Source organism: Poecilia mexicana, unplaced genomic scaffold, assembly GCF_051168715.1.
Source record: "Poecilia mexicana isolate PSO_F unplaced genomic scaffold, ASM5116871v1 scaffold_5, whole genome shotgun sequence".
Taxonomy (NCBI): Eukaryota; Metazoa; Chordata; class Actinopteri; order Cyprinodontiformes; family Poeciliidae; genus Poecilia; species Poecilia mexicana.
The window spans coordinates 26,624,201-26,651,795 of record NW_028263374.1 but is presented as its reverse complement, the minus strand read 5'-3'; the positions used below and the strand labels follow the sequence as shown (position 1 = coordinate 26,651,795).

Here is a 27,595-nt window from a genome sequence, read left to right as displayed (position 1 = left end):
CTCTGCAGAAGAATATTTTAATGTTACTGATCTGTCAAACAGCTGAAATTCTTTTAATTCCATTATTTCTTATTTGTTTCAGAATGCAGGGGAGGGATCTACAGAGCATGTGCAGAAGGGTGCTACTCCTGACCATCTGTATGGTGTCTCTCTTGGGACAACTGACCAGCGCATCATCACACCGAAGCCACATAGGTAAACTGCATGTACTGCATGACTTGTACTTCTTTTCAGGAAGCAGACACATGGTTTTATTTATTAAGATTTTTTTCTTTTTAAATAAAAAAGCAATTTGGTGTAAGATTTTCAGGCTATGACTGAAGGCATAACAATGTAATTTATTTTATTAAAAACAGAAAAACAACAATTGTTCTTTCTCATGCTAAGATAATCCATTATGTTGTTTGAATTTGATACATAGACAATAAATAAAACATTGAATACATGCCCATTACATTTTTTATTAGTTTTCAAGTAAGCTTGAATATTGCACAGAATATTGTCCCTTTTTGCTGCAACACCAGGATACAACAATGTGATATTAGCTGGTATAATAGCCTGGTTGTTTACTTAGATTAGCAGTTAGTTTAAAACAGTGTACCTTAAATACAAGTGAGTTTACCAGTTTACCACAGCATGACTACATTTTTTGCAAAACAATCTACATTACTCTATGCTCGATACGATCTAAGTAACTGTTTCCATCCTGACACTTTGTCATCTCATTAGAAAGTTTTTGAAGTAGCTACATGAACAGTAAGATGTAAACTTTTACCAGTTTTGGATCCATAACCGTTTTAAACTTTGGTGATACCAGAAACTAATCCGTTCCTAAAACAGAGACAAGATGCAAATGGATTGTTTTGAGCAAAAGAGCAACAAAGATCCACTGTGTAATAAATACTTATGTTTTTATGCTTCTTTTACTATGGAAATATTAAAACAAACCATAGTTTGATAGAAAGGTTTATGTGATGCTAATGAGTAGACAGAGGGCAGAAAGCAGCAGCTTCAACTGTCACAACGTTGCCAACAGAAAAGAGTGAAAATAGATTGAGATTATATGAGATTTGTACAAATTTCTGCATCTAGATTTTGAAGTTTAACTACAAATCTTACAGCTTTAAGACTTAAATTATTATTAAATCATATATTTCAAAGACTTAAAGAAACAATTCTCACATCTAGACGAGGTTCAGAATTACCAGTTCGTAAAGGCAGTCTCATATGATTCAAGGTTTTTAATCTCAAAGCACAACCCAACATCACAAAGAAATAAAAAGCAATAAATTACAGCTTTCTGCATTTATTATAAACTGGTACTGCTGTGAGAGACTATTTTAAAGGCCCTTGCTGCATATTTTAGCCACATTTAAGCTTACTGCCTCTGTAAGTAGCAAAGGGAGATAACGGCATCTTATTTCCTGTGCAGAACAGCAAAACAGCATTGCCATGTAAAGGTTGCACTTTGCACAAATGGCAGTTCAACCAGTTAACATCTTTCAAGTTCAGCATCAAAAGTTGAAACATAATGTCAGTACATCAGCTGTGCATGCATATCCCAGTTTGTGAGTGTCTTTCAAGTGGGAGACAAGACCTTTCAAAGTGATTCTCCCTAATGGAGAGATGGCTTGATCCCTGGGCGTAACGGTGAATACTGTGACCACACATTGAAATAATGAGCCTTGTTCCACTGAAGGACAAATGGCACAGAGCTGCTCCAAGGCAACAGCTCCACATTAGCTGCAAATGCAAACACAACCAGCAACGGAGTGACTCTATGATGTTAGAAATACAGAAAAAAAATCATGGGCTTTAACTAAGAAAATATTAAGCAATGCACACATTTTACTGTTTGTAATTTTTCTTTACCAAATTAGCGCATAGAGTAATATTATAGCACATATACTGGTGAGTCGCCTAGATTTGTCCCATCAGGGGCTCCATAAATGACTTTTTTAAATTATTTGCTATGTTTTATATCCTTTAATGACAGTTTTGTTGAAAATGAGTTTAAATGTAGCAGCCTAGTAGCCGCATAGATTACATTGACAAAAATGTACTGTAGTATCTAGACTTTGAGGTTGTTATCTTTTTCATCAGATATGTGGATGTAAATAATATGATATTTTATGAAGTTAAAGGTCTGACACTACATATTATATTTGAAACTATTTGTGCTGAAACCTCTCAGCTTTCTTTTAAAGGAAAACCAACTTAGTTTTTTAGTCAGACATTCTAGTTTTTGTATTTAATAACAATATAAACAAACTGTACTGTTTGCAAAAAGAAAGTATGTAAAAGTAAAATTGTTTCATTGGAGCTGTTAAAATTTTTTATTGAGACGTGACAAACAAGTTCATGGAAAAGGTTTTTTTTTGTTGGAAGTTTCTTGAGACAATGGTCTTTGTAAATTACCATTAAATAAACTGGAAAAAAATGTAAATTGCCTGAAATTTAATTAACAAAAAGCTAAACCCTGACCTGAAAAATAGGAAGTAACTTCACTGAAAGATGACAGCCTTCTGGCAGTAATAATGGATACATACCAATCTTTATTCAAAGGGAGAAAGAACAAAAACTTTATAAAAGTAGAAAAATTGGTAGGTGAGGGCCATGTCACCATCTTTTATTTACACTTTTCTCATTAATAAACAGAATGAAAACACCTACGTTTGGGTTTTTCAATAGGAGACCCAAAAAAGAGATGAATTATTAATAAAACACAGCTGCAGAGCTGCATATGTTAACAAAATTAAAGCACAGATCACAACTTAGTCCCTGTAACTGTGGTAGTTGAAGTAGTGATTGAGCTGTCGTACGCATTCTGTTAAAAACTGCTTAAAACTTGCCAATTACAAGTAAAAAGGACTAGACTGCCGATCATGAGAAAGACCTGAGAGATTTGCCTTCACACAGAGAGCAACACCAAGTCTGACAGTGTACTAATCTATTCTATCCCACAAGACCCAGATTAACTATCAGGCCTGGTTTCCCTACGTATGGCAAAAACAGGAGTTCAATTACAAAAACCAAAATATGTATTTACTCAGCACTTTCCAATGAAAACAATGAGAATTCATGTTAATCTGTCATATAGTGTGACAGGTTGCTGACAGAAATAAAGGGTCATAAACTTCTTTTTATCAGTTATTGTTAATACATTTTTGATTACCATTACAAACACAAGTTAATTATATCAAATTGCATGCATGCCCAGAATAAGGTATTTTAGTAGTTGTCAGCAAAAGCTAAAGAACGGTAACCAGCATTGTTTTCAAAGCTTTGCATGTAGTTTTGTCCTGCAAGATCTAGATGAGGAAGCCATGTTCACATCAGAATCTCATTGATAACTTTTTATCACTCTTTCTGCCCCCGGAGTGGCAGTCAAACGCCTGGCTGAGGGGAGGGGGGGAATCGAGTCATCTCTGCACTGATGAATGCCTTACAAATGAAAGACGGTGACGTTATCTCAGTGATGTTATCTTCAGCAGTTGAAGATAAACACAACACCTGCAGGACATAACGGGACACAAAGCTTCCTGAATTTTAATAAAAGTTTGCTTCCTTTAAAAAGGGCAGCGTTGTTTTCGGCTTTGATGTGTTTATTTTGAGGTTAAAAAATAATTAGCACGGCACAAAGCTACTGGTTGATTACAGACAATTTTGACAATATTTGTATGTGCTTCTGATTTTCAGGTTGGGTATTTGCAATGGAGTATTAGGGTCAGGCTAGCAAAAGAAAAAAAGAACTAAGTCACAATATTATGATAATAGTCAAAATAATGCAAGAATACATTTGTAGTGTTATGAGAATAACAACTCCTTTCTCGTCATACAATAGCTTTATTCTTGTTTTGTTTTTTCTTAGTATGGCCCTAGTACTCTATTGTACATGTCAGTTATAACAGCCAAAAATAAATAGATCTACATTTTAAATTCATCATGATAACAGCCATAACTGGATGCAAATCAGACATAAAGACACATATTTAACTTGACAAAAATAATTACATTGATTTAATAAATAATTGAATTGATGCTATTACTATTAAAAAAGAAGGTAACTTACAGACTTCATGATGGAATTTTTTTCTGCTTAAAAGGAAATGATGCTCTATAAGTTTATATCTCTCCAATCATGACATCCAGGTTCAACAGGTACGCTGATTTAATAAAGACTGTGAATGGGAATGTAAATACTGATACTGTATTTGCTGGTTACACATGCAGAATGGCCAAGTGCTCTCATTAAATGTGTTAAATACTTTCTACTGTGAGATGTTCAGATAGTTGTTCATGGAGAACAGATACATCATTGTAGACCACCGAATTTGACTTGTTTTACCACAAACATGCTGGATAAACCACGTAATCCTCCCTCTTACATTCCACCCGCGTTGTTTTCACGTTTGCGGATCGTCACCCTTTTCATCTGATTTATGTGGAGACAGAAGGGGAGCCAGCACAAGCAGACTGGTCCTGCTCTCCATAGGTTCTACCAACACTTCTGTAATCACGTAGCTTGTCCCTGAGCTACGGAGGTCAAACCAAGGTGGGCCCAATAAACAAACCTCTTTAACCCCTCTGTTTATTGAGGTGGAGGCTTTGGTAAAGCAATTGAACCTCTTTCTCTAGCCTGAATGTGGAAAGCAGAGCTTGCAGCATGCACACATAACCCCTGTAATAAGACCACTGCATCCCCCAGAGCACCATCTACATTCATTAGCTAGTCATGAAAGAGTGAAAACGGAAGAAGAAGGGTGAGAGAGAGTGCCATAACAGGGTTCAGCTTCTCTGTTATGTTGTGGAGAGAGAGCCAGAATGATAACAAGTACCTTTCGGCTGTACAATTTGTTTTGTTCCCATTGATAGGATTTAGACTGATGATGTGGCTGGGTCAAATGGGAGCCTCATTACTCAGCTATTTAGAGACTTGGAATCTTTTGTCTTAACTGTAACTCACTTTGTCCCATTTATATGAGCAGAAATCAAGCTGCCGCTGGTTTGCTGGTCAGTGTCTGCAAGGGCAAGAGTGCTGGAGAGGTAAACAGGGATGGAAAAACATACATGCTGTAGCTGCATGATGCAACACTCCAGCGGCTTCCTCTTCTTGAAATGAAAATGCTGTGAGCTGTGCAATTTGCAGGTCCAAACCTCTTTTAGATTTTAAAATGTCATGCATTACACCACTTGGCCTATGTTAACTGTACAAATTGCAATCTGACTTAGGAGATTAGATTTACTTTTCCATTTTATATTCACATGCACACAAGGAGATATATTGGCTTATTAAAGAGATGAAACTGTGCTCTGCCTCTCATTTGAATTTAGCTGAGTATTTCCATATTTGCTTATGTTTGAGACTTTCTAAAAACTGTGTGATGCACTCTAATGGCTCTTTCCTAAGCTGTTTTTCATGCTTCAGGGAATTTCTTTCTTTTTTTTTTTTATTCAATGCAAATTGTAAGAAACTTTTATTTTGGTTTTCTTTTTCTGAGTTTCCCAATTTTCATATAATAAACTGATTCTCTGGAGGCAAAATTAAGTGCAGAATCTAGCAAAAAGTATTTCTTTTGTTTTATCGGTTCCCAGTTAAATTCTTTTTAAAACATTCATTTAGATTTGCCACATTAATGACAATTACACATTAAAATATTCCTTCTGGATGAGGAGGAATTGATTTAATGTGGTTGCCCAGAGGAACAAAATCTGCTTGTCGGATCTTTGTGAATTGGGCAGAAACATACGGCTTCCTGAATCTTTGAAAGATTCAATTATTTTGTAAACTCTAACAATTGAGGGAGTCCATCTTTGAATAACTTTATCCCTTGATTTATTGTTTCACACAGTGTAAGAAACACTAAAATTAATTGGTTCATAATTAAATGAAGTTTATATTTATACTTTGTTAAGCACTCTTCCATCCATGCAAATTAATTTTCATGGACAATGAGAAAAGCATAAAGCAATTACTAAAAGAAGAACAAACCTTGACGTTTTTATCATTGTGTGTTGCATGATTAAATAAAGTTTATATTTATGTTTTTGCTAAGCAGTCTTCAGTCCATGCAAATTCATTTTCATGGACATTGAGAAAAGCACAAAGCAATTACTGAAAGAAGAAAAAACCTTAAAGTTTGCATCATTGTGTTCAACTCATGGATACAATCTAAAACATGTTTTTGAAGTAGGAAGGTGAACTGCAAAAATCATCAAATCTTACCAAGCGTTATTGTTTAGTATCATATTCAAATACATTAGTATCTTGAAAAAAACAGACAAAACTAGCATAGTAACTTTTCAGCACATTATAGGAGCTCATTTTAAGTCAATAATTCTTGAACATTGACACAAAGTGCTACTTTTACAAGATGTCTTCTTTATAACATGGGAAACGGGTCTTGTTTTCTATGTTTTTACTATTTTTTTGCAATGAGTATAAAAAAAATATCAGTTAATGATCATCTGAGACAAACAGTGAAATGATGTGTTTGCTGTAGACTTGCAGTGGTTTATTCCCTTTAGATGCTGTATATGGATTTAAATGTTTCTTTACTAATTATGATGATCAGTGGAGTAGTTACTTTGACCTTTAGCTGGGAGCTGGAATCATTGGTCAGCCATGATTCACTAACAAACCTACCACAAACGTGAGGCACTGCCAGATATTTTCTGTGTAAAATATTAATGTTAATGGTACCAATTAGTTGTACACAACACACCCCAGAAAAATATTTAATTACAAGAATGAGAAATAAATAGTTAGTCAAACTCTATTTGACAGCTTTGAATGACTTTCTTTCAGCAAACACTGATGATTATCAAGTTTGTTGGTTTATCTAAACAAAGGGAATAAGATCACAAAACCCTCAATCACTTTAGCACTTTGTTATTTTTTCGGAGCAGCTTCAGGTTTTTGTTGTCCATAAAAGTGATGTATATAGCAGTCTATGCTTTGTATGTACATATTAGATCATTGTTGCATGTTGGAATGAATCAGTCGGCTGCACACTTTGCATCACAGGTCAGTGTGGAACCCTTGCCAAGAGATAGCATGACATTATATTGAGAGGCTGTGAGCAGGTCAGCCCCACCCTGGGGATATTTAGGGATGCGACTGTGGAGCATTTGTCCTGACATTTGGAGAGCGGGTGAACGACACAATGGCAGGGCGCTAGCAACCACCAGGAGATTGAGATAGAGATGTGGGGCTGTTTGAGATGCACTGTGGGGATGACAGGGGTCAGCTCGCCCCATCTCCCTGTGGCAGCTCCCAAGATTAGAAAACCATCAAACGTCCTCTGCTATACGCATCTGAATGGCAGCTGTATAGATGAGCCATGAGTGGCTGCGTGTGGCCTTGGCTGTATTCTCTGAGTGTGTGTGGCTGTACCCAACGGAGCACAGCAAGGGGACAGTGCCGGTGCAAAGACAAGAGAAATGATTGTTAACATCAAGAAGAAAATTAAAGGTAACTGAAGTTCAATTAAGAGAAACATGTTTTATATTGTTGTAACTCAAGGATTTAGATGGAATGCAGTCTTGTGAAAAACATTAAATATTCAGTTCGGAATGAAGAAATGTTCATATATTGATTTCTAATCTATTCTTTAAAAATTTTTGTAGAGAAGAAAGTGATATAATTGCACTTCAGTGAAAAAAAAGACATTGTTTCTTTAAAAAAAATGAATAAAATGCATTCTAGCTGATAGGTAGTTGTACGCATTTAGCAGAGACAATTTCAGGAAGGTGGTTCTCATAGCAATCCATCAGTCAGAGTTTGCCCCACTCCTCTCTTTAAGATGGGAAATGCCTGAGGGGTTTTTTGCATGAAGAGCCCAAGTCATTCCACAGAATCTTAATACGATCAAGATATGGGCCTTGCATGAAACCAGGACTTTCCATTTCTTAGTCATCAATCCATCCTTATGTTTTGTGTCATTGTCATGTTGCAGGTTTCAGTTGTTTCAGTGTTTTTTTTTTTTTGTACATGTCACATTCTGAATTCATGGTAGATTCTATGATAGTGACCTTTATTGTTGTGGTCTAGTAAAGTTTGACAAAAAACTGATGCTTACATCTCGATGATTTACAAATATAATGAGGCTTTTTCCTGAAATGCTGAACTTAGTTTTTGCCAAACACACCATCTGCTCTGTCCTGGACTTTGTCAACAGCTTCTGGAAAACTTTAGTCTGATCTTGTGTTAAATGTTTCCTCCTTGCACAAGTCCCATGAAAGTTAAGCCAGTGCATTCTTTTTCTGAATCTGCAGACATTCACTGTTGTATGAGCTGCAGTGAGAACTGCTGTAGGTTGGTGGTGAATTCTTTTAGTATTTTGCCATCTGCTCTCAGGGTGAATCTGTTTGGACATTCAGATTTTTTGCAATATTTCACAAATGTTTTCAAAGTTATTTTCTTTGGTTTTAATTTGTTGTTTACATTACGCTGTCAACATTGGTATAATTGTTAGTAAGTATGTTGTAATATGTAAGAAATCTTCAGGCTTTGTATGGAGGTCCTGATCTTCTCATTAAATGGTTTTATATTGCTGGGAACTTGCTGCAGAGATAAGCAGGGTTAGATAAAAATCGCACGTTTCATGCTAACACTACTTTTAATCTTTTACATCTCTTACAGAAACCAATAATTTCAGACTCTAACTTTGTCTGAAAAAAAAAAAAAAAAGCTTTAGTGCATGCATAATGTGTGTGATATCAAATGCTGCCCAAAAAGGTCAGGATTAATCAGACTGTAGGCATATTCTGCAACATGTAAATGATTACAATTCAGTAATCTCATACATAAAAAGGGTAATCTACAATATTTAAAAGTTCTAATTATGTTTCAGCTCTTGACTTATTTGTTGAAAGGTATTATGAGGTTTTCTATTTTCTTGCAAGAAGCAATATTTTAAACTCACTCACCTTTTTTCCCCCTTTCTAACAGGTGATGTTTATAAATCCTAGTTTCTGTTGTGTTATGTCATCAGCTTTCCAGTTGCTGTAAATCAAGTGAGGAATTTGGATCCATTGAATCAGTTTCAAACCCCTTTAGATAAAGACATATGCATATTTAGAAAAGCTCTCATTAACACTTGGACAATATATTTTTGTTAAATAATTCTCCTAGATAAAAATAATTTCCGAAACAGAAACAGAGTAAGTCAAACCTGAGCGGTAAAAAAAAACACTAAAGTAAAGAAAAACTCTCAAGCATCTGTTCTTGAAATTCGTTTTTTTTCCACATCCAATCAGTGTTCTATGGAAATACTGACTTGCATAATAGCTCAAAGTAAAATGTGTCCTGTGTTTCATCGGAGCAGAGAGGACCCTTACTGTGCCAGATTCTCATCCGCCAGAAGTCTTCCATCTCCATTCTCTCTCTAATTACAGCTCAAATGTAAACCTATTATCCCTCACTGCATTATGAGCTACCGCTTGCGGTCCTGAAACTCAAAGAAATGAGGACTTTTTTTGGTTTTGATAGAAATCGAAGGAGAGCCTGCTGATAATGATTTCAGCTGATGAATGCAATTAGTGAAGAAGTGCTAACAGCATGGCAGTAATTGGGTTTTACAAACTAAAAGCCTGCCCTTACCCAGCAATTAAAGCAACCTCCTTTAAAGTTACTCAATTGTATTGCTGTTAATGGTTCATGCTTGGCTGAAGCTTAGTGCACAGAAGAGGTACATTCCCTTTGAAATTGGCCACAGCTCTGTTAGTTATTCAAGGGTTTGGAGTGTCATGTTGAAATTTTAATGTGATGAAAGATTTTGATGTGATTAAGTTGGTTCGGTGGTGATTTGCTGCTACACAGAGTGTGTTATATGAGTGGCTGTTGGCTGCATAACAATGCAACATTACATTAACTTTGCAATTAGTCTATCACAGGTTATGCTTGTTATGAATATTGCAATTTTTCATATTTCTAACATTGTTTTTTGCATGCTGGAGGAGTTGTTTTTTTAAGTCAGGATGCAAGACTTATGACACGATGTGAAAATTTGTTGATATATTTCAGAAATTGGACCTTTTGGCTTCCATTAAAAGTGTAAAAGGAACACTAATTGGTAAGACAAACTACATTTGTACATTTATTAACTTATTCAGTAAAACCAATTTTCCAAGTGGCATCATAATAATCCAGTATTACACATGAACAGCTCTGAAAAACATGTTTGGTTATTGCTGGTGAAAAGCACCATTTATGAGGTTTTGTTGTGTTGAGCTACATAGATACTTGTTAATTTCAATTAAATTATGTAAAAAAAACTTGAGTATTTTAATAGTTTCTTGTTATAAATGTGATTTGAAAATAAAGACATTTATTTAATTTTCAGACCTCTGATTTAGTGACTAAATAAAACACCAATAGCTCTGACAACAAGTTGCATGTTGGTAGGATAATCCATTCTGAGCCGATCTGGATCTAAAGCACTACTGCTCTAGATCCAGATCCAGAATGTGTGGACCTTCTTTTGGTCCACACATTCTGAAACTTTGTTCCTGATACTACCAGATGTTTTTATTTGGCTCATGTAACGCTAATTAAGGCTAGGCGCCTGACTACAGCCAAATATGGCAACAGGCAGTCAGAAACATTCAGCTGAGAAGCCCGCGTGTGTGTGTGTGTGTGTGTGTGTGTGTGTGTGTGTGGGGGTGTGTGTGTGTGTGTGTGTGTGTGTGTGTGAATAAAACACCATCGGACAGGACGTAAGTCTAAGTTACTGTATTCAAATTTATATATTTGCATATATGTAGGAAGGTATTCAATAATTATAATAATAATAATATTTTCCTATAAGTATAAACAATAACACAACAGGAAGACAATAACAAAAAAATAAACCCTGATGACACCCAAGAGATTTTTCTCTTATTCAAGTCCGTTCTTTTGTATGCAGGGTGATTAATGGTCCATCAATCAATAATCCGACTGTTTTTAGTCCATGATCCAAGGCAAGAGGTCCGGAAAAATAAATTACTTTGATTCAATTAAGTCCTACCAAAGCTGCGGTGATCTGGTAGCTCACCATCCTGGGTTGAAACAGGGGGTAAAAAACCCTTACAAGGTCATAAATGAAAACAAAAATTAGCATTCACATTTAAACAGGGTTAAAGTGCTATCCAAAACAACTAAACATTCATAAAAAAAAGCTATATTCCATAAAGTATTTCTCAGGAATCATTCAAATGAATTTCAAGTTAAAGATCACATTAATGTTACAGATCAAGTGCACTTTCAAGTTGTAGTTTAACTGACTTAAGTACTGTTTCAATAAACAATGAATTGTTTTTTTGTTTTGTTTTGTTTTGTTGCGCAACTCCAAATAAATGAACCAATTCCAGATTTCTTTAGGCCATCAAAAAAATCAATGAAAAGTAACTAAAAGTATCCTAAAAAGGACAAATTTACAAAAATCAAAGGACTTATTCAATACTTGGAGGATATATCTCATATTCAGCCATAAAATTAACAAAAAGAGAATGAGCTTTTAATCTATAAGACCATTTTTTAATCACGAATAGATAGATGGTGAGTGGGCGTGTCGCCACCGCATTTCTTTTATATATATATATATATATATATATATATATATATATATATATATATATAAACAAAAAAAAACAAAAGAAAAACAAAGTATGTAAATAATCGACTCACCGTCAAGTGGTTCCCAGAAAAAACCGATATAATCCTTCGGCTGTGTTAATTTGGCTCGATTCAAGCAGCTGGCTACAGCAACATCAGCAACAGCAATGGAGGAGATCCGGGTTCACCTCTGACCCGGAACTTAATCGTGTGCCGTCAATTTGACCCGCCAAAATAAAACACGGGTTGACTATTTTGTGCAGGTTTCACTCATATGACACACGTTGTTCTTATTGAAATGTACACCTTCTCTAAGTTCACACACCCATCACTCCCTCTGTGGAATGAATGACCATCCACACAGAATAATGTTGCTGTTTTTGGAGTCAAAATCTACATGTAAACATAACTTCTCTGAAAAAGATATCTGAAACCAAACTAAATAGAGGATATTTGAACTATAGTGGCGACACACAACTACAACGACTGACCAAAAACTCTGATCAAACTGCAGATAGCTTTCTAAACATATCTGGTACTTACAGACTGCATCCATGGAATCAGACATCAAAGGAAGTGACCCACTGCTGAGTTTTTAGTCCTTTCAAGACAAAGAATCAATGTAAAAACATGAAACATGGCTGGAATCTAGATCTTTCTTTCATGTTTATCTTTTGAAAGGTGAAATGCTGTCTGATTTATTATGAATTTCTCTTTTAAGGACATAAAAAGCTTCAAGAGTGAACAAGAGAATTTATATTGTGATAACTGAAATTAATGTGAAACAACGGCAGGTATTGCAAAACCTCGGTGAAACAATGAACAGAAACATGAAAGTGCATAAATAATCTGTTTTTCTCACACTAGAAAGAAAAAAGAGAAAAAACAACAAAACACAATGAATATCCATTAGAAAAATAAACAGTCCCACATCACTATTGCTGTCTCATGTGTTTCTATTTTGGGATTCCTTCAAATATTTAAATTTAACAAAATCCCAGTAAGATTGCAATTACAAGTTACATTTAAATTTTTCATGGATTTTTGATGGAGGGATGGAAAACAACATTAAGTTCTGGAACATATTTGAGTTGTGTTGAATTTTCTTTTTTTTTTTCTTCTTCTTTTTTTTTTAGACACTAGTGGCATTTATAGAACAGTAAATGGCCTGAGATCAGGAGTTGAACCCAGGATGGCAACATTGCCAGCTCTACCAACTGAGCCACCCGGCAATCTTATTGCATGTTTTTAATGGTCTTAAGGACTTCACCCAAAAATGTCACTTTTCTTTCAGATCCCTTTGTTGTAGCTCTCTCTTCATTAAAACCAGTGAATGCTTTCCAACTGCTCCTCACATTTGTCTCTTAATTGCCTTTTACTTTTTGAAGTCTGAGAATAAGTCAAGAAAGTTTAATGTTCTTTCTAGTGCAAATTCCCTCTACTTCTGAATACGGATTTGCAGTCTTAAATCGTAAACTTTAACCATTTTCCATAAAAACTGTCCCCTGAAACCTCCTTTTTATGCAGTTTGTTAATAGCAAATTCTAAGATATATTTATGATTGCTCATCTGTAGTCAGGCAAGGTTGCAGAAGAACATGAAGAGGAACTCTTCACCCATTCAGTTTTATTCCTCTTGGGTATTCCTCTTTTCTTTTAAAGTAATGCTATGCTACAGTTTGGTGGTTATACACTGGAGGGTGGATACTGAATGAATAAAGTGAAATATAAGCTCCTGTAATGCAGTCTATCAATTCCTTGGCCCCGTCTTCCGACTGCACTCAATGATTTTTCGCCTTCTGGCTCACATCTCCTCAGGAATGAAGTGCAGCGCTGATTGTCCACGTCGGACCATAAAAACAGCAACCCAGGCTGAGCATCAAGTTTATGTGAACAGACTGGAGCATAAAATGTAATGGGTGGGACCATTTAAGTTCTCCTGAAATGGCTTTTTTTTTTAAAGGTTTGTCGACATATTTTTCAGCAAGATGGTCTATTAAAAAGAGGAACGTTTATATTGAGCTGTCAGTGGGTGTACAGGTCAGATGCTCCTTTAATAGTGTCCTCCGGCAGCCCAGTATTCGACTGGAAAACTGTACCATTGGTTGGCCCTCCACTAACGAGATAATACTGTTTTTTCCAGCACAGCTTTGATTTAGAGCATGTGGTTAAATATACGTCTCAGTTAATGTAATTACATGACAGACTGATTTAAAAGAGAATAATCTTTGACTTTCAGCTATGAATAATTCAGACCAAGCCATTTTTCCTATTTTCAGACCGCTGTGTATCCTCTCACATCTAATGAAGACAGATATGCCTGTAGCTCAGATTTTGTCACTCCGCCAGAAATGCACAGTTCAACTGGCGACCCTCGTCATCTTTTACTTGAGCCCCCCTCACGTGTTTCATGACTCTGGGACTGTCACTCCACTCTGAAAGACATCAGCAGATCCAGCACAAGATGAAAAACATGGGAATCTAGTTGGAGAGCGGAGATGGCAGCCGTTTAGAGCACATTTGACATTTGCTTGACAGATAACCAGCATGTGTGCATGTCAGATGAGAGACCAGAGAGAAGAAAGATCTCAGGCGTCTCTTCTTTGTCTGCCTCTGTGGAGTGAAGCGCAGATGAAGTGAAGGTGTGGCTTCATATTACATTCCCGTTTAGATACAAGGTCACACTTTCACAGGATTTTCTGTGAAAATTGGATCGTTGATGCTGGTGGATTCTTAGAATTTTAATTATCACGTGGCAATATAAATATACTGAGCTTTTGCTTTCACAGTCACTGTGTGTTTAAACCTTTGGCTTCACTTAATTTCTGCAAGTTGTCTTAATGGAATGGCATCAAAGTTTTTAAAGATTTTTCTTTTCTTTTTTTTTTCGCCTAAAACTGAGAGTCCAGATAAGACATATCAAAACTTTTCAGTTTTAAATTTTTATGAGTGCAAATAAATTTATTTTCACTTGTATTACACATTTCCAACCAACAAAACAGAGTGCAAACATCAATCTTCTGTACAGAACTTAGCGATTTTTAGAAAATCCCTAGGTTTTAGACTTAGATGTTTGAACTGAATTTTCCTTCATGATAAAAGCTGTAACTAAATGATAAGGGATTGAATGCAACTGCCTATTATGCTGTAGTTTTTCGACAGTCAGATGTTTCTAATATGGAAGTTGTTTGAAAATATTTTACATGTGATAAAAATACTGACTTGTGTGTATGGCAGGATACTTCACACATTGAATTGCCATGAAATTATATGAGCTGATAATTACTTTGTAAATGATAGTTTCTCTGAACATCCTTATTTTATTTTTTATGTTTTAAGAATGAATATGATAAAACATTTTAAAGCAGGGGGCTTTGAGTCAGTGTGCACATCTTTTTTCTGCCTCTTTTCCTGCCGCTGCAGTCCCTAGATTTGATAACTTATGTAGACTTTCACTTTGAAGGCCCTATGATTCCTTGAGGGAATCCAATTGATCAGTCAGTGGTGGGCTTGTACATTGTGGCAGCCAGATGAATGATACTGACACAGACCACATCTAAACCACTAAACCATAGACTCTGAATGTTTTTGTGACTTCCTCTGTACAATTGAAAAAGAAAAAAATTAAATCATACAAAAAACGAAAGCAAAGACTAGTAAGTTACCAGTATTTATCCTTTATTTTCACAATACCAGCAGCAATTTAAGGAATCTAAGTGCTGCTTTATGTATTTTTTTTACTTATGGTTTTATTTTGCTAGCTCTCTAAGTACCAACATTCTTGTAAAACTATTTCTCTAAAAGACCATCTCCAGTGCCCACCTGAGTGGAAGCTATTCTTTTTATTTTATTTTATTTTATTTTTAAATTGTATTCCCTAGGATATTTTATATAATGGTCTCTTGAACTTCATAACTATAGTGGTGCATAAAACTTGCAAACTAAAGTAAATTCATAAAAAAGATAATAGGCTGCAGCTACTTCAGCTCAGAGAATGAATAGTTGGATCAAAATTCAGAAATCTTTTATGGTATGTTGTGACTTTGTCCTTGTAAAAATATTTCTGTCCGAGCCTTATTGTAAGAGTCTGAAAAGAGAGAGTGCTGCATGAACCTTTAAAAATAATTATCTATAATGCAAGACCAACACCTTTGATGATAGTTCACTGTAAGCTTCACTCTTGATTCACATTCTCTTGGATGTCAGTGGATTTCTTAGAGCTTGCTGGGTCTGACTGTCAGCTCAGCGGGTTTACAGCTGGGAAGTAATGAGTCTGCCTTTTCAGAATATGATAATTTAATTAAGCACCAGTTTTTACAAGAGAAAAAGATGGCTTTGTGTTTCTCACCAGGCAAGGGCAGTTAATGTTTCATACCTCGCCGTGTTTCAATGGTTTTTCCCTCCACATTAGCAGATTTTCTTTAATGTGGCCATTTGAAATGTTTTACCCTGGTCTACTTTTAATGCTCGCTCAAAGGTTCCCTTAAACTATACTTGTTTTGTCTGTGTGAAGCTTGCCGCTGCAGTCCTTTAGAGACTCCTTTTTACCTTGAGTATATGCTGCGGTAAGTTGTGTTCAGCATGTAAAGAGTTATCTGAAGCAAACAGGATGATTTGAATCATTACTAATTCATACTGTGTCTCTATTGCACAGCCTTTAACCTCTGTTTTTATGACTGCTGCTGTTTTTGTGGTTGGGCCCTGTGGCCAAGACGTGACTTTGTTTTTAGTGTTTTGATCTCCTCTGCCTTTGTTGACAGATAAGGGTGGACTGGCAGTACGCTGACTGGGGGAGGGGTGCACTGAATCGGAAAAGATACACTTTCTATTTTGCTGTCCCTCTGTTCTGAAAGCTCGCTGAAACTGCACTTGTTACTTTACCTCTTGGTGGATAAAACATTTTGTTTTCCGTCAGGTGTATACATGTGCTCATGTCAAGGTAACTGTCAAGAAATAGCATTTGATTTGACATTAATTCAGTTACCACATTGTTGTGCCTGTGATTCAGCTTCCTACATGATGAAACTACTGATGTGCTCTTTTTGTTGCCTACAACTGAAAAGTAACCTACAGGTTATTTGTATATGGAAGGAGTAAATGGCAAGGCAGAACAAGTTGTGTTGTATATCACCATTCAAACACAAGATAATTAAAAATAACTTTGCATTAAAATAAAAATAAAAACAGAGGTATAGAAAATTCTGCAAAAAACAAGTAATAACTAAGCTGCTTTAAAATTAAACTGGTGAATGCAGTAAATTTTGACCTCTAGCCACAATAAACAGGTATGTATTCAGTCCAGCTATTGAACAGTTGTTTCTGTTCAACTTGGGTATTCAGGAAGTTGCTTCCAGAACGGAGGAATATTAGAACCTAAACGCTGAGGGAACACAGAGCATGCTGTTGTTTTTATGACTTTTTGTTTTTGTGTTTTTATGATTTAAAGCACTTTGAACTTCCTTGCTACTGAAATGTGCTATACAAATAAACTTGATTGATTGATTGATTGATTCTGGTGTGATGAACTGAGGGGTAAATAAAGTTAACCAATAATTTTTACACATATTCAGGCCCAACTTAGATCTTTTATAGACTGCTGACAGGATTTGAACTTTTATAATACTGAGATTTTCTCAGTATTGTTCAACAGAACTGATGAACTGCAGGTACATAGTTGATTTTTTTTATAGAGAGAGATTACTGGAAATAATAATGTCAGCTGTATTTTGGTGTGCTGGTGTGATAGGAAACTCTGTATTTGTCAAAAATGTTGAGATGGAAGATGCCAGATTTAGTTCATAACAATGCTTCACTGAGTCTAGATGAATGCTGATCCCTAACTTGACCCTAGATGTTTGATAAAAAAAAAAGTATTTTCTGCTTTAAGTTAGAAAAATTCTGACTCATCTAGTCGTAAATACTCTTGCTGTATTTAACACTAGATGAGTCAATGGATAATTGTCCCTGGACAAACCAGCTCACTCCATAATCTGAGCTAGATGAATCATATAGATATTGAATTAGTTGGACCAGAGAATGGTGTGTTGAAGAACCCCTTCCACTCCCAAGTTTGATCTTTGATGAGTAATAATTTTAATTGCCAAATCACACAAAGTACACCCATGACTTCCAAATGTCATGAATTGGTGATTGTTGGTGGTGAAGATGGATGCAGTGGACCCAGGTTGTAGAGCAACTGGTGGTTTTAATGAAGATAAACATTCACAAAATCCAGACAGCACAGGTGAGCAAAGTAGCAAGGAACTCAGACACTGGAGCTGAACAAGACTACAAAGACATGACATACGACAAAACCACAACAAGGATCCAGAGGGGTGCAGGGAACACAGGAGAGTTTAAATTCACGAGGGATGATCAGGAGAAACATCTGGGAACAATCAGGGGCAGAACGACAACGCAAAGACTCAATTAAGAGAAAGAGCATACAGGAAAACCTAAACCTCACACCAAACTCATAACTGTAATGCTCATGTAACTCATATTAAACATTGTGTCTGGGAGTTGTCACAATGCCATCCATAATACCGGCATAGTATAAAAAATATTTAAGCATATTCTTTGACAAACTGACAATAGTACCATTTTAGCCAGGTGAGAAAAATGCTCTAGAACAAGTTCTGTTTTAGTTTTGCTCTTGTTCTTAAAACCCGTTCAGAATGAAAACTCATATTTTTTTATAAATGTATTAACAAACAGCTTTGGTGCACTTTATTCTGTGTTAAGTATTTCTTAACTTACTTTGAAGCATGTTTTTATTTACCTGTAACACCTGACACCTGAATTTCCCCACTGTCGGACAATAAGGGATTTCCATTTCAAAAGAAGTTCTTTGTTCAATATTCAGTGGTTGTAATTTTGTGTTGTGTTTCAGCCATTTTCTAAAAGCTTTTTTGGATACCAGTTAACACAAATTTCTACACAAAGAAAATTGCACCATTCAAAGAACTGATGGTTACTCTTAACTCAATGCCAGAACAGTCTGTTTGAGGGAAGATTATTTTTTTCTTTTTCAAACATAATAGTCCTTCAGGGGCAGAATGACAAATGAACTTTATCAAATCAACTTGAGCTTTAGCCTTGGCACACAATGTCTTTCCAATTTTGCCTCATTGCAGGAAACAAAGTCTCACTGTCAGCATTAAAATGAAGACTATGTTTCTGCTTTTGATGTATCCCATGTTGTGCTTCTATTACTGTATTCTGTGCTTGGCTGGCCAGGTGATGCTGATGTGTCCAGTCATGCAGCTGACAGCTGGAACACTGTGTTGTTCTCTAGTCCTCCCCATCTGCCTGTTAGATCAATTGTTTGATTGCTGTGGAAGCTGAGAGCAACCTGTGGGTTTCTTCGAATTCAAATGATCAATTCTGTGATCTGGACAACAGGGGAACACTTAACCTTGTGACTGCCAGAATGTTAATGCAGAAGTGAATTTACAGTTATTTTTGTTTGATCTATTTTTTCTGACTTCTTTTAAGCTTGACTTTTAAGCTACATACAGAATTATTTAGAATGTGCTTGTGTGGTTTGAATGAAAGCTTGGTTATATTTTGAGTAATATGATTTATATTTCCAGACTTTGTGTTTAAATGCACAATTTCTGACACCATAGATAGGTAGCAGTAATTATACAATGTCCTTTGTCCTTTGGTGAAAATTTTGAAAGCATTGCCATCTATCTAAGAGAACATCAAAACTGAACTGCAAGTGCATCTTCTAATATCCTCCTTTTCCAATTTTCATTTTAGAAGATCCAATTTGAGCCAATTTTCAGTTGTTTCACAGATGGCCTCATATGTTACCACAATCTTTGCTTGTAATGAAAGAACATACTGTCAACTACATGGTTACTATGTGCCCAGATGTGGTCGCAAAACAAGCTGTTATCATCAGGCCTCAAACTTTGCTTCACAATTAGCAGTCATTTTGTGCTGAAACTTTAGCTTTCCTACGACAAGGAGCATTATTTCTCATGGTATTTAACTGAGGCCTGAATCAGAGTTTCTGGTAGCATCTTTGAACATTGCATGGTCTCACCAGCAATTGTTGTCTCACATCCTCTCCTGTAACAGGGGGAGTTGTCTTGACCGTTTTCCAATTGTAAATAACAGTTTTCACTGTAGAGGGATGGACTCTAGATTGTTTTGAGATTGCTTCATTATCCCTTTCAGGTAAACTGGCAGCAGTTGCTTTTCTAAGTGGTGTTTTCCTTCCTTGGTATTGTGTACTCCAACCTGGTGATCCTTGGCTGTTTCAGGGTGCACCTAATTTTTCCACATATTGCTTCACCCTGTTTGCTCAGTGTCTTAGAATCAGATTTGTAGTAGTTTATCTGAAGTTGTGTTAATTCTTTGGAGGGTCTTATACGGACAAGATGCACTTATTTTACCCTGATTTAAAAATGTTTTATTTAAAGATTGACCATACAAACAAATATTAATTTTATAAAGTACTTTTTTCGTTGTAGTCAATACAGTTGTCCCATATGTAGCATTTTAAATAAACTTAAAATAAAATTGAAAGTTTCCCTACTTAGGTGTTCATAGCATACTTGTATTCATCAATTAACCATCGGTAAATATGATTGTGCTGTTGAGTGGTTGCTTCAGAGTAGTATTGACTGCCTTTAGGGTTGGGCATTGTGCCAATTCTCATTAGTCTTCTCTGTCCTTTCACCTTTCTTTGTCTGGACTCTCTCCCTCCCGCTGACGTGGGCGCCTACTGATTCAACCTTATGGTACTCCTAAGTGCTTTAGTAGAAATGTATTGATCTTAGAGCGTATGCCATTTCTCCTGCTACCTGCATATTCATAAATGGAGAAGACAATAGGCAGTCTTCCATCTACATGTGTGTAATTGAATTTCCATTCACTGAAGTCCAATCCAGAGTTATCTTTGGAAGAAACTGTGAAAAACAAACGGAAATCACCAACTTTCCCATTAGGTGGTTTGATGCAGCCATATAGATTGTGTTGTGTCTCTGGAAATAAATATCAAGAAACACAAACAAATAAAACTTCAGTGGAATTATGCAAATATTTCTCAGATGGGAAGATGCTGGTCAGACTGGTCAGCTGGTGAATCTATTTATGGTTGCTTCCTCTGGAGCAGAATTTGGGACTGACCACAATACTCTGCCCTCTGACCTCTCATTCTCTCTGCACTCTATGGTGTTTTGGGGTCCTGCCTCCAAGTCAGTGACCTTGGCTGACACTCATAATTTAATCATCAGCCCTGTCAACACAGGCAACCTCAACCAGCAGCTTCTAACACCTTAATAAGTCAAGTGTGCCACACTTGACATAGGCATGGTTGTACCTTTTTTTTCTCCTTTTACCATAATTACAAAACTAAAGCCCCAATAAAAAAAACAAAAAAAAAAAAAACATGCATGAAGACAATCACTTTTCGACAGACATGGACTAGGTCTTAAAAGGTTTGAAAATTAATATACAAGCTTTTTTCCATGTAGCTTTTTAACATTGTGTGAAGTTGGCTCGGATAGATTTCTTTCCATTAAAACACTAAATCGTCATTTAAAAACAGATTTTTGGTTTCTGCTCAGGTAACGTTTGTCTGACAATAAGCTTTTTAGCTTCAAATAAAAAAAAATCAAGTGTGAAAAAGGATGTAAAAACAGAAGAAATCTGTACATGTAAAGGTTTTCACAGCTCTTTACGCTCCCAATTGTTTCTCACTTTTCAGAACTCAGGTCATAGCATGTTATTGCAAAACAACACTGTGTAAAACTGACTGAAAGGAAAATTAACATCTATTGCACCGCCAGTAATTGCCCATTGTCCTTGTGTAGTTGTCATTTAAACAAAGTTTGAATATTCTATTCAAACTATACCAACTTTTGAAAGTAACTTTGACGGAGGGGCGTGCTGGTGGCTTAAAGATAATCACATCAAGAGCACAGAGCCTGACCTGTTTTTGCATCAGTAAGTTTCTGTTCAATGAAAAGCACTCAATTGGTAATTGTTGTCTTGCCTTCAGTGGGAATGTGAATAGCACTTTATTGATTGAGAGCAAAATGTTTTTAATGTTGTAGATGAGATTTCTGGATTGCCAGCTAATGGGAAGATGGAAGCTCCGTGCAATCTATTTTGAAGTCAGGTTCCAAATTGAAAATCTTTACAGACATAATTAAGGCTTATCTGAATGGAATGTCAAAACACTGGCTTTTTTTATTTCTATCGTCTTGGCATTGTCAATGCTTAAATAAACAATTGTGGTCATAACTGTCATTGTTCTGTTCAAGTTAAATATAAATGAGTTAAGCATATACAGTATGTCAAAGCATTTATTATGAGCACTTCTCCATGGAGAGGTTCTTTTTTTGTCCTTTGGTTCAGATGCAGTGGATTTAGCATGTTGGTCAAGGATATATGAGCATGTGGAGCTGCACTGGGGCCCAAGGCAGGGTCTCTCCACAAGGGGGGTGTCCTGGATTTCTGATACCTGTTATGGTTAGACGTATAAAACAAAACTTCCCCTAAATAACCTGAATGCCCTTACAGGAACAATGAGAATGAACACACTGCTACTGAACTGGTTTAACAAACAAGATCATAGGGATCGTCATCTTATACAGTATTTTCACATTCTATTCATTTTGCATGGCTTCTGCCTATTTAACCATAATATATTATAGTATTTATAATATATTATGGTCTTCAGAGTTGTAACACTGAAAACTGGTCATTTTTAATACATTTTTGGTCAGATGTTAGATGGGCAAAGCAGATATTTTTATTTTTTTGTCCAGAAGTCTCAAATGAATCCTTGGGGACATTTTTGGAAATTTTCAGCTGGCAGATTTAGTCAGCTTGGTCACTTTCAAGGTTTGGAAAAAAAGTCACAACAGATGTTTATTCTAATGACCTACATCAGAGGTTCCCAAACTGTGGGGCGCGCCCCCTAGTGGGGGCGCCGTGTCATTGCGGACAATGACACGCTCGCGCTGGGTTTACACCTCTGAAGGAGACCTGCTGCTGCTGTGCGGAGCTACTTGTGTGTTAGAATCACGGCAGCAAACCAGCAAAACGCAAAGAACTTTTCACAGTTTTTCCCTCCAAACTAACCGACTTAGTTGAGTAAAGCTGTTGGATGCAGGTAATGTTAGCTAAAAGATGACTAGCTAATATCAATACAGACCCTTAAGCTTAACAAGTACCTTGTAGGCTACCGATGTTGGTGTCTATTTTCAGCTACGTACATTCATTTTGCCCCCAAAAGAGTCGATGCCCCGCCCCCCCCCACTCCCCGTCACACGCTCGTTTCAACCAGACAGCCATTTGTAATCCATGGGGGGACAGAAAATGTTTGGAAACCACTGGGGGGGGCGCAGAAGAAAAAGTTTGGGAACCACTGACCTACATAGCGGTTGATATGTATGTTGCACAGTCAAAATAATTCATTCAAGTGTTAGACGTTCATAATCTTTAAAAATATATATTTTAAGATGGTATGGTCTACAAAGTACATTTCATCACTTTAAGGAGTCTAATGCTTGATTTATTATATTTGTACTCAGTGCTTTTTCTAAAATATCCCTTAGGTATATGTGTCTCTCGTATAAAATAAAAAACTAAGGAAAATAGGACAGACAGTTTTAGACTGTACATTATAAGAGAGAGAGGATGAGTGGCAACATTTTTGGTTTAAATATGTAGATGGATCTTGAATGATTAATGCATAATAATGCATGAACTGAATGAAATGAGACCATAGAATACAGACGAAAGCTGTGTTTCAACTGTTTGCCCAATAACTAGACACGAGCCATCTTCCCAAAGAGAGTGATGAATTTTATTAATTTTTTTCACATGATCAAAGTGAAATTTATATGTCACATTCCTTTTAAATAAAACCTGTATTTACTGTGATCCAGTCACCTGTGTTTTCCCTCCATGTATCTTTTATCTTTACGATGCTGATTGTTTTTCTTTTCTACTTCTCTTTGTTGATATTGTTATTTCTTAGATTTTTCAATTTTATTACACTGTGTGGGACAAATTTCAAGGAGGAATATAAACTAAATGCTCCTCAAGACACATTGTCAATAGTGCACTCCAGCTCCTATTATCCCCTTATGCTTGGTAATAATAAATTGATACTTTACAGTGATAGTCATAATAATGATTTCTCAATGGTAGTGTAGCCAAGACATAAGTTAACTATGCAAACCTAAAATACAATCTGGGAAAATGCAGCCAAAAAGATGTTTTCAGTAGGTTGAGAAATTAGGACAAACTTATTTGGTATTCCATCAGTTTATGAAGCCTAAAAATAAAAACATATGTCATATATCAGTTCTTAGTGAAATTACCTAGTTTGAAACAAGAGACCTGTTCGTTTGCATAAAGCACCTCATCATGCAATTTAGATGAAATTTTTAGTTTATTCCTAATGGTTTAATTTTGGTTTGGCAATGTAGACATTGTGTAGTTATCTGAATTTAGGAAAACTGCACCTTAGATCATTTCATTATTCAGTATTTTGTGCAACAATATTAATGTGCTGCATTATTGAATTACCTATTCAGTATGCAAGACGTTTCATTTGATTCAGGTGCATTGGGGAGCGGTTGCATCTAAGACTTCTGGAACATTAGATATCAAGGACAAGGGTTGCAGACCCTGGCTTAGATCAAAGCATACTTATGTGTTATAATGTCCCAGTCAAAGTTCAGACTTGATGTTTTTTTTTCATTCTAACTGAAATAGAGCTATTTTTCAAAGAACTAATGCACAAAAAATAAGTCAGTAATTTACATGTCCAAAGCTGACAATGTATACAAGTATTATTCAAACTCCTGCAGTTGTAAATGCAACATAGAGCAGTTGTACAAAATCTTGATTCATGGAGGCTGACACTTTTTAGATTATTAACTATAAAAAAAATTTTAAATCTATGTATCATTTTCATTCCACTTCAGAAATGGTCATTACATTTCTTGTTCTAAAACATGAACTCCATTTAAAATACATGCATTTCTGGTTGTAACAAGACAGAATTTGAAATAATAATAATAAAAAAAGAAAAACATGTTTTTGCTAGGCACTGTACTGAAATTTGTAGTTGGTATGCATTACTGTGCTGTGAAACATGTTGCGAGATCTGTCACAGGCATTCTAACCACTGCCTGTATTTGTGCTTCCAGTACATGTGAAAGCTGGAACCTGTGAGGTAATTGCTGCACACCGATGCTGCAACAAGAACAAGATCGAAGAGAGATCCCAGACTGTCAAATGCTCCTGCTTCCCTGGACAGGTGGCGGGAACAACGAGAGCAGCTCCATCTTGTGTAGACGGTATGCCAGACTTCTCATTACAGTTCTGGTAATGATTCCAGAATGGCACGAGATTAGAAATATGTGACACAGAGCAAAGCTGTCTTACCTGTCAGTGTGGCTCAGGCAAGTATTTTGCTGTTCATTTGTGCATGAGAAGTTTATTGCATAGAAGACAAAGAGACTTTTGTGCTCTGTATGTTGTTTGAGGTGTCACCATTTTCTAAATCAAATCTTCAGGCAGTTCATTCGGTAACCCTTTTGTCTGCCATTGAAGCTACAACAGACATGCCCATCAGAGCAGACAGATGGCCAGGTCATTTAATATCATGTCAGCAGTGTCCTCAGTTACAGGTGAATCGATCCCCATCTTCTCCTTTTAGTGTAACAGCCCTGACAGGGCTCGATTTTGACAGTTCTCTACTCACTTTGGAAATGTCATGGGAAAGTGTTTTTCCCCTGTAGGCTTCTTCAAAGCAGCAGAAGACCTTGACTGCATGCAACCTTTCTCCTACAGTGCACACAACCACCCTTCTCACACCTACTTACAACACTCACTATCCTGACATTCACCCATGTCTGTGATTCAGACCTGAAAACACACTTGGGCAGAAATGACAGATCTCCATGGATGCTTGACATCAAAAATACTCAATTCAATCACTGAAATGGACACAGAGACTAAATCAGTTTGTGGCTGTTTCAGACAACAACAGCATAATGGTTTATAGTACAGCATTTTTAAAAATGTTTTGTTTTCATCACAGCATCAATAGTTGCACAGAAGTGGTGGTGCCAGATGCATCCTTGCATGGATGGAGAAGAGTGTAAAGTGCTACCAGATCTGAAAGGATGGAGCTGCAGTACAGGAAACAAAGTTAAGACAACAAAGGTGGGTTCATTTTTTAATTGTATTCACATTTTTATGGAAATGATTGGTGGTAATCTTGCATCAAGTATAAAGATGCATTCTTTAGGTTTTAAGAATCAGAAAAAATGACTCCCAATTTAATGCCCTAGGATAAAACTCTAGAATAATTGAAGAGGTTGAGTAAAGGAATGGAACTGAAGCTAAGAAGAACGCTATGAGATTGTGTTATTAGCCTCAGATGAGTTCAGTGCAGAGTAGGCAGGGGGGGAAACGGGAGAGTCAGTGAAGTGTGACTCGATGCTGTTGGCTTAAAACACAGGAAACACAGGAGTTAATGTCTATCTATTTAGCCATTGCCCCTGGTTCTTGAAGATGTTTAACTATAGTTATTTTATTGTATTTCTCTTACAGTAATTTACTGATTTATTTAGGACATGAAGATTTAGTTATGAACAATTCAGAAGGAAGAGGGAAATCCAAAGCCAATACTCTTCTTGCGCATAAAAGTTAATTTGGGAAAAAATTTCTTAGTGTGAAGTTGTATGGCAGCAACTGACTATAACAGTATTTGAACAATACCTGGCATTACAAAAATCAGGAAATGTGTAAAAGTGTCTGCCAAGAACCCCACAGTAAAACTGAGGGAAGGATCTAAAGCAATTTTTTTACAAGAGTTTTCATCTAAGTCCTTTATTTCTGCTAGAAAACTGAAAATTGACAGACTGTATTTTTTAGTTTCATAGTGTGCCTAACCATCCATGCAAGTAAACAAAAAAAAAATGTCTTCAGCTGAAAAAAAGTAAGATTTAAAATGGCCTACGTCTTGTTCAACACTAAGACCTTCCTCTTAGCTCTGATTGGTTGCTTTTGACCTGGTGCAGTATATTTCTGCAGGTAACTCTATGACTGCAGGGATGAGGCAAAGAAGCTTGATTTTTTTTTACAGATTATCTGTCTCATATTCTGCTGTCATGACATAAACAAGAAAAATACATATTTTTATGAATGCTACCTACTGCAGCCAGCTTTAAGTGAGACATTAGACATGGAGTGATAAAGCATATGAAAACAAAAATCTATTATCACCTCTGTAATAGAAAATGTGACTGTACACACGAGTTTACCATTATGACATTGAGCTATTTCATCCAAATTAATCTCTCCAAGGTTTTACTTTTAGCTGAGATGGAAAATCAGATTCTGTCGTTGAACTGCCTTTGACCACGACTGATTTCTACGAAAAGCTAAAAAGGCATCCAAGGATAAAGAAATACAAAATTCTCCATGACGCACAATTGTTGAGTGGGATGTGCTGGCAGAGTGCAGCGGTGCTCAAGCTAAAACTCCTTTCTAAATTAATGAAACTTGTCAGGATGTGTGTTCAGGTTTTTGTTGGATGAGCTGGACCAAAAGTGGACGGTAGGTGAGGGGCTAGGTGTGGTTGAGGGGAACACATAAGACCCTTCCCCATCTATCATAGACCACGGTTTGACTCACCAAAAGCCAGTAGTTGAGCTGACTCATCCATTATTCATGGATACAGGAGGCCTGGATGAAGCAGAGCTTTTTATTTTAGCCGGGTTAATAATTCATGCCCTCTGTTACAGCCACGGGAAAGCAGAAACAGAGGCACAGATGAGCAGGGGTCCAGGTGGCTAGTAGAACCCGTCAGAACCTCGACTCTTTTATTGATTAGGGAGTCAGCGGGGGTCGCTCCATGCTCATGGCCTTACTGCCTCCCACAGAGAGCCAGCGAGGGATGGCTTGTGTTTGCCAGAGGGCTCTGTACTTAAACTTCCTGGACACTTAA

The 27,595-nt window shown here is 36.4% G+C and overlaps 1 protein-coding gene across 1 annotated transcript; it reads left to right on the top strand.

Annotated features, from left to right (window-relative positions):
* Positions 1-27,595, top strand: LOC106925550 (chemokine-like protein TAFA-2). The gene is made up of 4 exons (XM_088005996.1): positions 1-195; positions 24,786-24,935; positions 25,682-25,806; positions 27,482-27,595. The coding sequence occupies exons 1-4, from the start codon at positions 21-23 to the stop codon at positions 27,593-27,595; spliced, it is 564 nt and encodes a 187-aa protein (XP_087862122.1). The 5' UTR covers positions 1-20.